The 17225-nt window shown below is 44.2% G+C and overlaps 1 protein-coding gene across 2 annotated transcripts in view; it reads right to left on the bottom strand.

Annotated features, from left to right (window-relative positions):
* IZUMO2 (IZUMO family member 2) overlaps window positions 1-7813 on the bottom strand; it is a 34754-nt gene extending 26941 nt beyond the window's left edge. The window contains exons 1-5 of one of the 2 annotated variants that reach the window (XM_036833400.1): window positions 7543-7813; window positions 7269-7343; window positions 2886-2972; window positions 2625-2645; window positions 1640-1720 (exon numbers count right to left, since the gene is read on the bottom strand). In XM_036833400.1, the coding sequence (XP_036689295.1) occupies window positions 1640-1720; window positions 2625-2645; window positions 2886-2972; window positions 7269-7343; window positions 7543-7774 (496 nt within the window). In that variant the 5' untranslated portion in view covers window positions 7775-7813. The remainder of the gene's footprint in view (window positions 1-1639; window positions 1721-2624; window positions 2646-2885; window positions 2973-7268; window positions 7344-7542) is intronic. The other variant, XM_036833399.1, reaches the window with a different exon arrangement.
* Window positions 7814-17225: the final 9412 nt, after the last annotated feature.

The following is a 17225-nucleotide window of genomic DNA, read 5'->3' as shown; positions in this document are numbered from 1 at the left end:
GGCATTATAAGGTGCTCAAAATATTTGTTGTAGTTAAACATCATCCTCAGAGAGCAAATAGATGAATCCTTCCTTTTCAACTAGTCAATGTCATAGGGGAAAACAACTGGTAAGAGAAATTCCTCTAGATTTTAAAAAAAAGTGAAAAAAAACCTAACACTTAAATGATACGAGAAGTCCTCTCATTGAATCCTGGTTTGAATGAAATCAGCAGTGAAGATATTCTGGGGGAAATTAGGGAAGTTGGAAAAGGGACTTGGAATTATTTGATACTGAAGAATTGTTAGGTTCATTGGGAAGGGCATTGTGGTTATGTAGGAAGTGTTCCTTTTAGAGGTACACACTATGGGTGAAATCTCGTGATGCCTGATTTCTTTTAAAATATGACGGCAATAAACAAAGTGAAGCAAATGTGGAGGTATGTTCATTGTCAACATAATTTGATAGAAGGTGATACTTTAGAGGGCTTCCCTGGTGGCAGCAGTGGTTAAGAATCCGCCTGCCAATGCAGGGGACACAGGTTCGAGCCCTGGTCTGTGAAGATCCCACATGCTGTGGAGCAACTAAGCCCATGCGCCACAACTGCTGAGCCTGTGCTCTAGAGCCCGTGAGCCACAACTACTAAAGCCCCTGTGCCACAACTACTGAAGCCCGCGCGCCTAGAGCCCGTGCTCCGCAACAAGAGAAGCCACCACAATGAGAAGCCCGTGCACCACAATGAAGAGTAGCTCCCGCTTGCCATAACTAGAGAAAGCCCGCACACAGCAACAAAGACTCAACGCAGCCAAAAATAAATAAATAAATTTATAAAAAATAAAAAAAAAGAAAGTGATACTTTATTATGTTTATTTTTGGCTGTGTTGGGTCTTCGTTTCTGTGTGAGGGCTTTCTCCAGTTGCGGCGAGTGGGGGCCACTCTTCATCGCGGTGCACGGGCCTCTCACTATCGCGGCCTCTCTTGTTGCGGAGCAGAGGCTCCAGATGCTCAGGCTCAGTAGTTGTGGCTCACGGGCCCAGTTGCTCCGCGGCATGTGGGATCTTCCCAGACCAGGGCTCGAACCCGTGTCCCCTGCATTGGCAGGCAGATTCTCAACCACTGCGCCACCAGGGAAGCCCCGAAAGTGATACTTTAGAAAGTATGATCAGGGAGTTCTCTCTGAGGAGGGGGACTTGAAGACTTTACTGAAGTAAGGGAGTGAGAGGAACAGTGTGACAGAGAGAGGGAACAGTATGTGAAAATGTTCAGCATGACTATTCAATCTTGATGGATATATAGGGGTTCACTGTATTATTCTCTGTGCAATAAGGATGTATGTTTTTTAAAACCTCTTAATGAATGAGTGAATTCAGCACATCCTTCCAGACTCCCCTGGTATGGCACTGGCTAAACATAAAATGTTTTCCTAGCACCTGCCATTCTGGCCTTAGAAGCATTGTAAAGTTACAGAGGGGTCTTCCAGTTAGTAGGGGGAAGTGAATTTCAGAATGTGGGAGCAACTTCTGGGCCACTGTGTAATCAAATGGAAAGGGCAGGGTTTAAGGCTGCATGTGGGAGACCTCAAAAGTCATATCCACTGGGATATGGCTGTCTTCACCTCTCATGCACCTGTCCCATGCCTTCCCCCATGCCAGGAGCTTACCAAAACAGTACTTTTCTTTGATGCATTTGGGACTGATCCTCTGGCAATGTAAACAATCCAAGACTTCTTCTTTTAGCAAGCCTTGACAAGAGGAAAGGGAGAAGTGGGATGAGGGCATATATCAGAGGACTGGCAAGGGGGAGGAAGGCAGAAGGGGAAAGAGGAGAGGGAGTCCCTTGGCCCTCCTGAATTTGGAGGTCCATGTGCAGCAGAGCTAGCTGAGCAAAATGCACTGATGATTCACATTAAAAATAATTTGTATATAATCACTGAAAAGTGGAATTCAGTTGTGCATTTGACCCAACATTTTGTTGGTAGACATGTGATTACATTAAATTAATTTTAAATTTAATGTCTACCAACAGAATGTTTACACTTCTCTATTCCTATTTTGCTGCCCCTTGTGGCATAGACTGGCTGCCTGCTCCCTCATCTGTCTCCCTGGCTTCCCGCCACACAGGAAGACTACATTTCCCAGGCTCCTTTGTAGTTGGTTGTACCCATGTGACCAAGTTCTGGCCAATAGAAGGTGGACAGAACGATGTATGTCACTCCCAGGCCAGCTACAAAAGGCCCTGTAGGATTCCCTATTCACTTTCCCTTCTGAAGTTAGCTTAGCAGCCACCGCACAGGTGCAGCCTGGATCCTGGAGTCACCACTTGGAAGATCTGTTCAACTCCCAGTGGAATTTTGGCAAGAGAGAAATAAACCTTTCGTTTGTTAAACAACTGAGATGTGGGGGGTTATTTGTCACTGCAACATAGCCTATCCTAGCCTGACTAACATCCCCCCAAAATCTTTTTTTGCAGTTTGAAATCACTTTCATAAGCCCTCAAAAATCAGATATCCCTTGGTGCCATAGCTTTGGGGTGGGGGAACCACCAGATGGAGTAGGTGTGACAACAGGGCTTGATTTGGGGGAGACAAGGTAAAAAGGGGTAGGAGGGTAGCAAAGGGAAGAACAGACAATAAACCCAGGACTCACGGCAAATTTTGGGATCACAGGCTGCAAGAGAAAAGAGTGGAGGTGAGTTAAGTTGGGCCAGCAATTTGAGAATTTAATGGGAAGGGACCGGGAGAGGGAGGAAAGAGTCTGGGAAAGGAGAGAAGGGAATTTTGGGGAGAGGCAGAGAAGGCTGAGTCACAGGGGGGGATGAGAGAGGAGTTTAGAAGAAAGGGTGGGAGAAGGGGATCAAGTGATAATGGGGAAGGGGAGAAGGGGGCTTGGTGGAGAGAGATGACACACCTTTTAATTCATATGATCTTAAAACTTTCTTGAGTTCCTTGATCACCCTCTCCCTAAGAGTCACCAGTTCATCCAGCAGAGGCCCATCTGAGGAGAAAAAGGGATCCTCCTGGGGTGGGAGGCACCCAACAAGCCCACCCCGCCAGCAGCTTCAAAGAGAAGGGATGAGGGGCAATTCCCTGGTGGTCCAGTGGTTAGGACTCCACGCTTTCATTGCCGAGGGCATGGGTTCAATCCCTGGTTGCGGTGCAGCCAAAAAATAAAAAAAAATAAAAAAAGAGAAGTGATGAGGAAAGTCCTTTTCTAAGCAAGACTGGCTATTCCTCGGGGTCCACTAGGCGAATCTATGGCAGGGAGGTCCTACATCTACCTTCTGATCCACTGCAGGGACCCAGGCTAAACCACCAGACTTTGGCCTCAGTTTCCTTACCTGGTAAGTGGTAGAAGGGTACACTCGGTCACCTCTCCTCTCCTTTTCCCTGATCTGCTCTCCTCTTTTCTTCTATTCTGTCTACACTCACTCCATGATTTCACCCAGCCTCATGGCTTTGTACATTACCTAGAAAGGCACTGTCCAATATGGCAGCCACTAGGCACACATGGCAATTGAACACTGGAAATGGGCTAGCCTGAATTGAGATCAGCTGTTAGTATAAAATGTATGCTGGATTTCAAAGACGTGGTATGAAAAAATAACTGTACAATGTCTCAATAATTTTTATTTTGACCGCTTGTTGAAATGGTAATATTTTAGGTATTGGGTTAAATAAAATCTATTAAAATTAATTTCATCTGCTTCTGTTTACCTTTTTAAAAATGTGACTGCCAGAAAATTTTAAATTACATATGTGACTATTTGTGCCTCACATATTTCCACTGGACAGCACTGTTCTATACACACTGGTGCCTCCTGCATTGGCATCACTAACCTAGACCACTCACTGAAGTCCAGATGCATATATCCAACTATCCACTCAGGATCTCCACTTGGATGTCTAATAAGCATCTGAAACTCAGTGAGTCCAAGACTGAACCTTGATATCCTCCTCCAAACTCACGTCCTATGAAAGTGAAGTCTTCTCCATCTTCACAGAAAGTGAAGTCTTCTCCATCTTCATAGAAAGTGAAGTCTTCTCCATGTTCATAGAAAGTGAAGTCTTCTCCATCTTCATAGAAAGTGAAGAAGTCTTCTCCATCTTCATAGATGGAGGTGCCATGTTTCTAGTTCCTCAAGCCAAAATCCTTGGTGCTTTGATTCTTCTTTCCTTACATCTCACATGCAACTTGTCCACATGCATGAGTAAATCCTGTCCGTGAATAGCCAAGAGAGATCCAGGAATCCAACATTTCTTACCCCCTCCACTCCCTGGTGCCAGCCATCATCATCTCTTGCCTGGGCCATTGTTACAACCTTCTCATTGGTCCCCCAGCCTTCCCTGCTGCCCTGCTAGATCTGTTCTCCACAGCCAGAGGGATCCCAATAAAACTTCAGGCATCTCACTAGCTTCACACTTCTGCTCAGAACCCTCCCATGTGACCCAGAGCAGAAGCCAAAAGTCCTTACCATTATAAGTCCCTTCCAGTGGATGGGTACCAACCTACCCATCCCCTCCCCCTTACCTCTAGGACCTCAGCTTCTACATCTCTCCCTCTCTCTCCACTCCAGCCTCCCTGGCCTCTTCGAGGTTCTGTGAATATGCCAATCACACTCCCATCTCAGGCATTGCACTTGCTGTTCTTTCTGCCTACAGCCTTCTAGCCTAGACGTCTACCCTCTCACAGCTGCTTCCCCCTCTCCTCCGCATCTTTTCTCACGTGCTGACCTCTCAGTGACATCCTTCTTGGCTGTCCTATTTTAACCTGCAAGCCCTGCCCCTATTCCCAGCACTCTCCATCCCCTGGTCCCTGCTTTATTTTTTTTCCTCCGTAGTATTTGTTCCCATTTGACATGTTATATTGTACAGTAAAGGGTTAACTCAGCAGGTCTGAGTTTTCCAAATCCTGCACATTCCAAAAAAAAAAAAAAAAGGTTTGGTTCTTGCCTAGCTCCTGGGAGGTAACCTCTAAGTCCTTGGAATATCCTGCCTGTTAAGTGTGTCTTTCTTTACTTGGAAGCCTTGGGTCACACCACATAGTCTGTGCTAACAATGTGATTCATGGTGGTGGCCTTGGGCCAACATGGTAGCAGCTTGACCTCTGGTGGGGCTGGAGACAGAATAACTGAGATCAGCCACTTGGGTGCTCCTTGCCTATGTAACCAACCCCAATAATATAATAATAGTTGGTAAAATCATTGGCCTGGACTCTTCAAAAGTGTCATCGTCATAAAAGACAACTGAATGCAATGCGTGCTCCCAGAACAGATCCAGGATTGAAAGAAAACTAGCCATGAAGGGCATGATTGAGACAGTTGGGGACATTTTAATGAGGTTTGAATATTAGAGGATAGTATGGAATCGATGTTAAATTCCTAGGTACACTCACTGTGTAAGAGAATGTCTTTCCTTGTTTTTAGGAGATTGCCTGCTGAAGAATTGAGGGTTGAAGTGTCACTAAGTCTCAAATGGTACACACACACACACACACACACACAGCAAATGTGGCAATAGGTTACCATATAGTGAAATGTTAAGAATGGTGTATAGGTGTTTATTGTACTACTCTTGCCACTTTTCTACCCATTTGAATTTTTTCAAAATATAAAAATCACTTTATTTGAAAAGGTGAGAGTTTAAAAATTACTGATGTTCAGGCCCCGCCCCCTGATATTCTGATTTAATTGGCATGGGCTGCTGCCTGGGCTCCTGGATTGTCTTAAAAGTTCCCCAGGGGATTCCAACCTGCAGCCTGAGTTGAGACCTCCTGCTCTAAGCTTTTTCTGTGAAGGTCCAGACAGTCAATATTTTCAGCTTCGAGGGCCATATGGTCATTGTTCCTACTCAGCTCTGCCTTGGAGAGCAAAAGCAACAGAGACAGTACATACATGAATGGGTGTGGCTGTGTTCCAATAAAACTTTATTTGCAGATTTGGCCCCCAGGCTATATTTTGCCAATCCTTGCTCTAGACAGAGACGCAAGATGCAGCATAATCATCTTAATAACTAACATTTATTGAGCACTTACTGTGTGCTAAATGCACATTCACAAACCTCTTTATGGTTCTCAGTGACTATGGGGGTGAGTGCTATTATTCCCATTTTACAGATGAGGAAACCGAGGCACAAAGATGTTAAATAGCTTGCTGAAGGTTAGCCAGGCTTTGATTCCAGGGCAGTCTACCCTCAGGACCTCCACTGTAATTTCTACACCTCTCTCAAAGGTCTAGAATGGGAACACAACCTCCCTCCCTGTCCGCCAGCTGAGAACAGAACTTCCAGTGTTTAAAGTTCCCAGGAAGGGGCCTGGTCAAAGGAGACTATACACATTTGGATTTTTTTTTTTGGACAGCTTTACTGAGACATAACTCACATACTATACAATTCACCCATTTAAAGTACACAATTTAATGGCTTTTAGATTATTCCCAGAGTTATGTAACCATCGCCACAATTTTAGAATATTCATTACCTCTCCCTGCCCCACCAAAAGCCCTGCACTCCTTAGTATGCATTGTTTTTTAAAATTTCATATTCACTAAATGGTAGGGCAACTCTAAAAATTAGGATAAAATTTAATTTTTTAATGTAATTAAAATGATTGTTATTTCCTCCTGATTCTATGACTACTACATATTCGTTATTAAAAAGGGGAGGGAGGGGAAAAGAAAAGGAAATTGAAATACACAGCAATTTGACAAGCATAGGCAAGAAAAGCATACATCACCTTCTGTTCCCTTATCCTAGGACAACCGACACCAGTATTCTGGCAATCTACCCACCTCCCCACCCCCATTCCTCTTTCAGGGCTCGCTTTAAACAAACCACACACACACACAAACATTTCATATCTTTTAAAAAAAAAAATGGTGGGCTCTTCCGTGGTGCCCTTCTCCCTGCTCCATCCCTCAAAGTGGGGTGAGAGTGGCGTCCCAGGAGCCGCTGAATACAAAACCAGGAGACACCTCGTGGGGTGACGGTTAGGAATATAATGGTCTAAGCTGGATGTCCCAGGTTCAAATCCTCAGCTCTGTTACTCCTAGCTGTGTGACTTTGGGCATGTCGCCTAACCTCTCTGAGCCTCAGCCTCCCCCTCTGTAAAGGGCAGATCACAATACCGCCCACCTTGATGACCTGTCCTAGACTTTTCTAGAACTCTGTCAGACACACAGTAAAGGCTGTACAGTGTGTTTGCTTTTGTTTTTACATCAAGAGAAGGCGTGGTGAACCGGTGGAAAGGGAGGAAGGGAAAGGGGGCTGGAAAAAGGCTTTCCCTCTTAGCTCCTACCTCTAAGAGAATTAACCATTAAGTTGTTTGTTTGATTCTTGATAAAGGATGCCACAAGGTCCAGGTGCTCTATCCCTGGGGGCGAGAGGGGAGGAAATTCCAGTGGGTCCCTGCGAGAGCCACGTGATCCCCTCCATCTCCCTCCGAGAGTGGCCCCGCCCTCCCCCTCTTGGGGGCGTGGTCCCCAAAGCGTCGGTCTCCCGGCCCAGCCTTGGGCTGCCCCACTGGTCCCTTTCTCCACCGTGCTAGGCACCCTCTCCTCCCCAGCACTCACCCACTCTCCCCACAAAGGCGTTCAGCGCGTAGTCCCGGAAGAAAGGCCCCTCCATGCCCAGCAGCAGGGCCTGAGCGCGGGCCTGCAGCTGCTCCTGATGGAAGCGGTCGGGGATGAGGGCGACGCGCAGCTGGCTCAGGGCCTCCCGCACCGAGTGGTCACACTGCAGGCAGCCCCAGCCTCGGCGGGCGCTCAGGTCCAAGAGCAGCAGAAGAGCCAAGGCCAGAAGCATAGCACGGCCTTTGTGACTTCACAGAGAACCCAGTCGGCCCCGCCCCCAGGCAGGGGCTGAGTCAAGGAGGCCGCGGGAGAAACACTCCGTGCGTGAGTGCGTGAGTGCGCAGGCGCGTGTTTGCTGAGCACCTACTTTGTGCCAGGCGTGGAGCTGGGCGCTAAGGAGAGAATTTCAAAAACCAGAGGTCTGCCCTGCCTTCTTGGATCTTACATTCATTCTTTAAACTTACGTGTATTGAGCACCTACTATGTGCCAGGTCTGCTCCAGAAGCTAGGATTAGAGCTGAGAAAAACAGGAGATCCCTGCTCTTTTCAGAACTTACATTCTTTAATTCAACAAATATTTACTGAACACCTACTGTGTACCGGGCCTTGTCCTAGGCGCCTGATGGAGCACTGAGGCAAACAGACACAGTCTCTGCTCACGTGGAGTTTACAGTTCAAGACTGTCAATGGAGCAACCACTATCTCCAGCGGAGCACTGGAGACAGACTGAATAAGATGGACACAGTTCCTGCTCATGGGGTTCCTTCTAGCAGGAGTGGAAGGATGGGCACGGGAGAGAAATATAAAACCTAGTAAACAGATTAGTAAATAAGATCATGACAAACCTTATTAAGTGCTGGGAAGTAAATAAACCATGTGATATATCATGAGTTCCCGGTATGCTAGTGTCCAGAGATCAGGGTTTGTGTTCCCTGCCCTTGTCCAATGCCTGACATGTCCTAGGTGCTCAAAAAATATTTATGGAATTCAGTGAATCCACAGAAGAGGAAAACGCACTGTTTTTTCCCTGGATTTTTTTTTTTTTTTTTTGAAAAATCTTCAAACCTAGAGAAAAGTTGCAGGAACAGTACAATAAACACTTGAATATGCCTTATTAACACTTGCATCCACTGTATCTCTCTCTCTCTATGTATATACTATATAGAGATTGTTAATTTCGATTAAAATTGGGCAAAGGATTTGAATAGATATTTCTCCAAAGAAGGTATAAGAATGGCTAATAAGTACGTGAAAAGATGTTCAACATCACTGAGCATTAGCGGAATGCAAGTCAAAACCATAATGAGCTACCACCTCACACCCATGAAGATGGCTACTATCTAAAAAACAGAAAATAATGTGTTGGCAAAGATGTGGAGAAATTGGAACCCTTGTGCACTGTTGGTGGAAATGTAAAATGGTACTGCCGTTATGGAAAACAATATGGACATTCCTCAAATAATTAAAAGTAGAATTACTATATGATGAAGCAATTCCACTTCTGGATATATATCCAAAAGAACTGAAAGCAGGGACTGGAAGAGATCTTTGTACACCCATGTTCATAGCAGCATTATTCACAAAAACTGAAATGTGGAAGCAACCTATCAATTAACAAATCGGTAAACAAAATGGTATATACATGCAATGGGATATTATTCAGTCTTAAAAAGGAAGGAAATTCTGACATATGCGACAACATGGATGAACCTTGAGGTCATTATGCTAAGTGAAATAAAGCCAGTCACAAAAGGTAAATACTGGATGATTCCACTCATATGAGGTATTGAGAGTATCTAGAGTAGTTAAATTCACACTCAGGATATTTAACACTGGCTTGATCGGTTCAACCATATTCAGACTTTCGTAAATGCCTCCTGACTCTTCTCTGCTTCAATATCACCTCCTCTGAGACGTCCTCCCAGATTACGCCCTCCCTGTAAAGCATGCCTGCCTCTTTATTCTCTATTTTAGGGATCAGCAAACACTTTCTGTAAGGAGCCAGGTTGTAAATATTTTCGGCTTTGTGGTCCATAGTTCTCTTGCTACTGTAACAGGAAAGCAGCCACCGACAATATGGTAACGAATAGATGCAGCTGTGTTCCAATAAAACTTTATTTATAGACACTGAAATTCGAATTGCATATAGTTTTCACGTGTCAAAAAATATTCTTCTTTTGACTTTTTTCAACCCTTTAGAGATGTAAAAGCCATTTTCAGCTGAGGAGTCATGGTTTGCCATTAACTCTAATTATCCTGTTAGTTTCTGCCGTAGCTTTAATTACAATTTATAATTCTTTTTTTGTCTTTCTCCTATATCATCCAATAAACCCCTTGAGGCGAGGAACCACATGTATCTTGTTCACCAGTATGTCCCCAACCCCTAGGAGGGAATTTGTAATAGATTTAAACTTAGATTTTAAAAAATGGAGCCTCAATTCAGTTATTGCGAACCCTTTAAACGTGTTTGGAACAACTTAAGTATGGGATCTACCTCTTCTACTGTAAATGTTATGAAAATCTAAATAGAGATCAAATGTTTTTAGTGAAAAAATTAGTGTCCGCATTGACCTGGGCTGTCCTGAGAACATTTTGAAGGCTTAGTACAATAAAAGGTAAAAAAAATCTCAATAATTTTTATATTGGTTGCACGTTGAAGTGATAGTTTTTTGGGCCTATTGAGTTAAAGAAAATATTATAATTAGTGTCACCTGTTTCTTTTTACCTTTTTAATTTGGCTAGCAGAAAGTTTGAAATCACATGTGGGGCTCGAATTATATTTAAATTGGACATCGCTGGTCTAGCACATAGATGGTGCCTAATAGGTATCATTTGAATTGAATTAGGTGTGATTAAAGTAATTGGGGTTAATGGGGAGAATCACTCAAGTTGTAATGGGGAGATTAGACCACAAGGGGGTGCTCACACCCCAGTGAAATTCTCTTTTTCCCACCTGAGAAATCTCACTCTTGGCTTCCTGCTGCCCTCGCCTACCTTTCCCAGAATTAGCCACTTATAATGATAGCTAATGCGCTGCAGACCATACTTTGAGATACGAACCGAGATATGAACTTGCCCGTCCTTTCCCCTTCCCCCATTACCACGCCGCAGGCAGGCAGTGAGTCAAGGGGCTATTTGCCCTAAGGTAAGGAGTTGTCAGAATGGGACCGAAAATAAATGTGGGGAAACAAAGGCTGCAAATTCCTCCGCTTCTAAGCCCCAAAGCCTCAGGTCCAGGTGGGAGGCAGGAAGAATCTGGAAGCAGAACCGGTTTTGTTTCTCTGATGATGTAGCCACGCTAAAGGGCCATTTGGTAAAACTTCGTTAACTTGATTACCTGCGGATTTCACAACCTGGCAATTCCACTGTCTTTGGTGTAGAGGCTGAAGAAGTTCTCACACTCGCCCATCAGGGGCAAAGATGTTCATCCCAGTGCTGTTTATAGTGGGGGCGCGGGGGTGAGAGGGTGAAAGGCAAGCTGGTGTCCATCACTGGGGAGGAGGAGGTGCGGGGGAGGGTGGGGGCCCAGGACGGAGGAGTCTGTGTGTGGGAAGCAACAGACCAGGCTGTGCACACAGCAAGAATGCATCTGAGTGAAAATAGTAAGAAAGAACCCAGTACTGTTGATATAAATGTAAAATTCATATGTCCCAAACAAAAATACACAATGTGTAAGAGCACCTACAAACGAAAGAACACAATAAACATGATAAAATAGTGAAAGGAAGGAAAAGGAAGCAGATGGTGAGGGCAAAATGGAGTAAATGAATAAGAAATAAATAAAACTAACACTGGCTTTTGTGTAAACCAGGTGGTTAAGTGTACCTCTGGGGTCAGACTGCCCACTTTAATTAATTAATTAAAATTAAGCTCTGCCTCTTAATTACTGGGGGCCCTCGGTGAAATTAGGTAATTTCTCTGTGCCTCAGCTGCCTCATCCATAAAATGGGATAACAGGAGTCCTGACATTACGTTATGGGGTCGTCCCGACAAGAATGAAATAACATAAAATGTATAAAGAGTTTACATAGTACATAGCAAGTGCTATTAACTGCTGGCTATTTTTTATACATTTTAAGAACTGAAGATTATTTACTTAATCTTCTGCACCTGAGGTTGTTAGAAATGTAAGGGAAAAGGGAGGCCCTCTGAGCTGGAGGGGAGAGAGATGCGAGAAAGAGAGAAAATAAAAAATTTGGATGTGAATGTGGGGTCTCCTGAGTCTGGCAGAGGTGAGACGACATGGGAGATGCATGCTGTATTATTCAGTGTGGGCTGGGTTATGCTGCTGTAACAAATAGCACAAATATCTCAGTGGCTTAAAACAACAAACTTATTTTTTTGCTGTGTCATTACGGTTGGCTGGTCAGAACTCTGGGGCGGGGAAAAAAGAGGAGAACCCACAGTTGTTCTTAAATGCTTCCACCCTCAAATGACACCTGCTTGTTGGCCAAATTGAGTCACAAGGCCACATCACACTTCACAAGAGTAAGGAAGAATGATCTTTTATGGGCCCAGAAGAATTGAGAGTTGGAATATTTGCGAGCAGCTTGAATGACCAGCTCAAAACCCTCTTTAAACTTAGGGACCTGAGAGCTGAGAAAACTCATCCTGAAAGTCTGGGGCTTGCTCAGAAAGAAGACAAACCTGTCAGAGAAGTTCCCTCATGCCATCAGGGTGGGGTAGTGTAATAGTCATCTACTGCTGTAACAAAGTACTGCCCCCCCCCAAAAAAAAACACTGCCTAAAAACAACAATAAGCATTTGTTATCTCACAGTTTCTGTGGGTCAGGAATTAGGAAGTGGCTTAGCTGGACTGTTCTGGCTCAGTGTCTCATGACGTCAGCTTGGGCTGCAGTCATCCATCAGAAGGCAAGACTGAGGCTGGAGAATCTGCTTCGAAGATGGCTCACTGGCAAGTTGGCCCTGGCTCTTGGCAGAAAGCCTCGTGTCCTTGCTATGTGGGCCTCCCCACAGGCTTCTCAAAGGTCCACAGTATAGTATCTGGCTTCCCCCAGAGTGAACATTCCAAGAGAAAGCCAGGAGGAAGTAGTCATGTCTTTTGTGACCTAGCCTCTGAAGTCACACACCATTACTTCTAGTATATTCTGTTAGAAGCAAGCCATTGAGTCTGGCTCACATTCAAAGGAAGGGGAATCAGTCTCCACCTTTTGAAGGGATGAGGGTCAAAGAATTTGTGGATATGTTCTAAAACGACCGCTGGCAGCCGTATGGTGGAGTGGTCGTGTGTGCATTTGGCCATCAGGAGGCTCCATAAATGTCCTATAGGCTCAGGGGCACAAAGGAAATGGGGCAGAGGCTGCTGGTTGCCACCAAAATCTGATCTCCCCTTGAGCATGCGTTAAGTACCACACATCTTCCTAGCTACTCATATATGTTAATTCAAGTCATTCTCATGACAACCACACGAGGTCATAGAACAATACCTTACATTTATTTTTTTACGTGTATCAACTCATTTCCAGTGAGACAGGTACTGTTTTGACTCCCATTGATAAATAGGAAACTGGATCAGAGAGGTTAAGTAACTATTCTAAGGTGGCACAGCTAGTTAGTGGGAGGGCTGGGCTTTGAATCTGGGCAGTCCGGTTCCAGGGTCCAGGCTCTAGAACACAACTCTGTATTATAAAGAAAAGACTTTACGCTTTATGCGCACACTGTGATTGTGAAAATGGTGCCCGCTGCTCAGATATTTTCAGAGGTTTTACTGTGCTCCATGAACCTTGTAAAGTAATTGACATAAAATAGTGTATTGCCCAAATGAAGGCATGACTTAGCACATTTAATGGGCATGCCTCTTTTTTAAAAAAAATCACCATTTGACAGATGTGGAAACTGAGGCTTAGCAGGGTCAAGCCACTTGCGCTGGGTCGCGCAGGTAGAGACAGAAGCAGGAGTCGGACCGGGCAACCAGGATGGGGTCCTGACCATGAGCCCCGCTGGGCAACACTAATGGCCGTGTTTGGCGTTGGCGTGAGGCAGGCAGAAAAGAATGCCAGGGAAACGGTTGGAGGGATTTGGCTTTGAGCCCAGTGGAGGACGAGGTGGAATTAGAAGAGGCGGTGCCAGCGCCTGGGGTGGGGATGGGGGAGGGGGGCTGTTTCCCACCATCCACTGTCCGTGCCCAGCCCCCTCCCCAGTCCACATCGCGTGGCTGCAGAAACAGTGGCCTGTTTCCTAGCGCTGCCGTGGGAGGAGAAATTGGGACAAGCTCTTTGGAAAACTGTTTGGCAGGATCTACAAGAGCTGGCCGTCCACGTGTCCCCTCCTCTGTGTGTACCGGCGAGAAATGGGTGCACGCGGCCGCCAGGGGACACGAATGCCCACAGTCCCCACTCTTTGTGAGGATCCCAAGCCGGAAACCACCCAAATGTCCGTCAACAGGAGACTCACTAGATAAACCCACTGTGGTTTTTTGTATTGATAGATTAAAGTGCATTGCTGTTTTCATGTTTGTTTGTTTGTTTTCATTTAAAACTAATAAGTGCTTCCCTTTGTTTTCTAGTAACTAGGTGTAAAAATCAGGTGTTGCAGCTTTACGGTTTAAAAACAATTTTTTTTAATATTTTTAATTGAAAATTTTTAATTTTATTATTATTTTTTCATTGACATTGTCTTTATAAAATATTTTAGATACCGTATTCTTAAACCATGAACCTTGTTAACATCACTGTCTTATATGTATAACTGATTCACTTTGTTATAAAGCAGAAACTAACACACCATTGTAAAGCAATTATACTCCAATAAGGATGTTTAAAAAAAAAAAATCCCAGGAATAAATCTAACGAAAGATGTAAAAAAAAAAAAAAAAAAAAATCACTGGTTGCCAGATCACCAGCTCTGTACTGGGACTGTTACTGACCCTCCTCTTCACAAGACCCACGTGGACACACGCTTCCTGTCTTCGCTCTGCCTAATGATGTTCATTTGGATCTGTGATGTCAACCCCCTTCTGCTGCTAACAGAGCTCCGTACCACTTATCCAGTAGCAAGAATACACGGTTGGACCTTTCAACGGTTAGAACACAATTTTTTAAATTGACAGTTGCAGAAATGTGGGGTGTTTTTACATTGAGCTTTTGCTAATGCAATGAACAGCAGGAGCGGTCTGTTTTGGTTGTATGACTTAATCCTTGAATCATTAAAACAAACAAACAAACAAACAAACCCACTGGCACATTGATCTGCTGATTTTCGCACAGCAGTGGGATGCATGATCTCCAGACACACACACTGGCTCCAATGCATGTCTTACGCATGACGTTAAGCCCAAGAAGTCACACGCAAAAGAAGACGTGATCTACGATTCCACTGACAGAAAGCTCAAAACAGGCCAAAGCAAATGACAGGGTCGGGCAGATTGCTTGGATGATAAACTGATGAGAAAAGCGGGCAAGTGATGGAGAAGTGAGGAGGGTGGGGCTGTGACGGAGGGGCTGGTGGGAGTATGTTTCTTGACTGGGTAGCAACTACAGGGATTCATTTTATAGTCATCAATGAAGCTGCAAATTATGATCTTCAAAATCATTTATATATTTTATTTTAATAAGTAAACAACAAGGACCTGCTGTGTATCACAGGGAACTATATTCAGTATCTTGTAATAACCCATAATGGAAAAGAATCTGAAAAAGAATATATATATTTATGTATAACTGAATCACTTTGCTGTACACCTGAAACTAACACAACATTGTAAATTAACTATGCTTCAATTAGAAAATGGTTAAAAACTCATTTATATACTTTATTCTGAGCGTAAGGGTAAGTAAATGATGTGATCTGCTTACATTTTGAAAAATTGTGGTAAAATACATGCAACACAAACGGTTACCATTTTCACCATTTTTAAGTGTACAATGTGGCGGCATCTAGTACGTTCACATTGTTGTGCAGTCATCACCACCATCTGTCTCCAGAACTTTTTTCATCTTGCAAAACTGAAACTCAGTACCCATTAAACACTAACTCCGCTTTCCCCCTCCCCTCAACCGCTGATATCCAATATTCTACTTTCTGTCTCTATGAATTTAACTACTCTAAGTATCTAAGATAAGTGGAATCATGCAATACTTGCATTTCTGGGACTGGCTTATTTCACTAATGTCCTCAAGGTTCATCCACATTGTAGTGTGTGTCAGAATTTCCTTCCTTGTTTTTCTTTTTTCTTTTGTGGCTGTGCCCAGCAGCATGTGGTATCTTAGTTCCCCTACCAGGGATCAAACCCATGTCTCCTGCAGTGGAAGCGTGGAGTCTTAACCACTGGACCGCCGGGGAAGTCCCTTCTTCCTTTTTAAGGCTGATTAATATTACATTGGTTGGATAGACCATATTTTGTGTATCCAGTCATCCATCAGCAAACGTGGATTGCTTTGACATTATGTGTTATGTCCTTTTCTGGATGTGTGTTATATATCACAATAAAAAAACTTCATAAATAAATAATGTCCATCAAAACACTAAAAGTAGAGTTGCCATATGATCCAGCAATCCCACTCCTGGGCATATATCCAGACAAAAGTACAATTAAAAAAATACATGCACCCCTATGTTCACAGCAGCACTGTTCACAGTAGCCAAGACATGGAAACAACCTAAATGTCCATCAACAGATGAATGGATAAAGAAGATGTGGCATATATATATGGATATAACTGAGCCATAAAAAAGAATGAAACGATGCCATTTGCAGCAACATGGATGGACCTAGAGATTATCACACTAAGTGAAGTAAGTCAGACAGAGAAAGACAAATATCGTATGATATCACTTATATGTGGAATCTAAAATATTACACAAATGAACTTATCTATGAAACAGAAACAGACTCACAGACATAGAGAACAGACTTGTGGTTGGCAAGGAGGAGGGGGTGGGGGAGGGAAGGATTGGGAGTTTGGGATTAGCAGATGCAAGCCATTATATGCACAAGGGATAAACAACAAGGTCCTACTGTATAGCACAGGGAACACTATTCAACATCCTGTGATAAACCATAGTGGAAAAGAATATGAAAAAGAATGTATACATGTATAGGTAAAACTGAATTACTTTGCTGTACAGTAGAAATTAACACATTATAAATCAACTGAACTTCAATTTAAAAATTAAAATTAAAATTAATGTGCAGTGCTATTTGCTGAATTAATAGTGCACACACTGTCTCTCTCTCTCTCTCTCTCACACACACACACACACACACACACCCTGGCCTGGGCCTTGGTGTTGCCCCGAGGCAGAGCTGGGGCCCATCACCTGGGGCATCTCTGGGGCCACTTCTGCCCTGGTTCAGTGAGTTTCACACCCACGGGGTGGGGCACTGTTACACCCACAAGGTCCAGGCTCCAAATACTGTCACACCCACTGGCCAGCTTCCTCTCAACTCTTGTCACCCACGCTGGGTGGGGGGCTATGACATTTCTGTTCAGACTTTGGCTCCGAGGCTGCTCCTGGGGCCAGAGCGCCCCACACCCTCCCCAAGTCCTTCCTGTTCTTCAAGCTTTGTCCCTCACTCTGTTTTTCTCTCTTTTTGTCTTTCCCTTTGTCTGGTCTCTGTCCTCCATCTCTGGATCTCCATCTTCCTGTGTCTCTCCTTTTTCTTGGCTTACTTTTTCTTTTCTTTCCTTCCTGCCATCCTTTAACCTCTGTTCGGGGAGCCA

This window comes from Balaenoptera musculus, chromosome 19 (genome assembly GCF_009873245.2).
Source record: "Balaenoptera musculus isolate JJ_BM4_2016_0621 chromosome 19, mBalMus1.pri.v3, whole genome shotgun sequence".
In the NCBI taxonomy this organism is placed as follows: Eukaryota; Metazoa; Chordata; class Mammalia; order Artiodactyla; family Balaenopteridae; genus Balaenoptera; species Balaenoptera musculus.
Note: the sequence above shows the minus strand (reverse complement) of the source record. Positions and strands in the feature narration are given on the sequence as shown.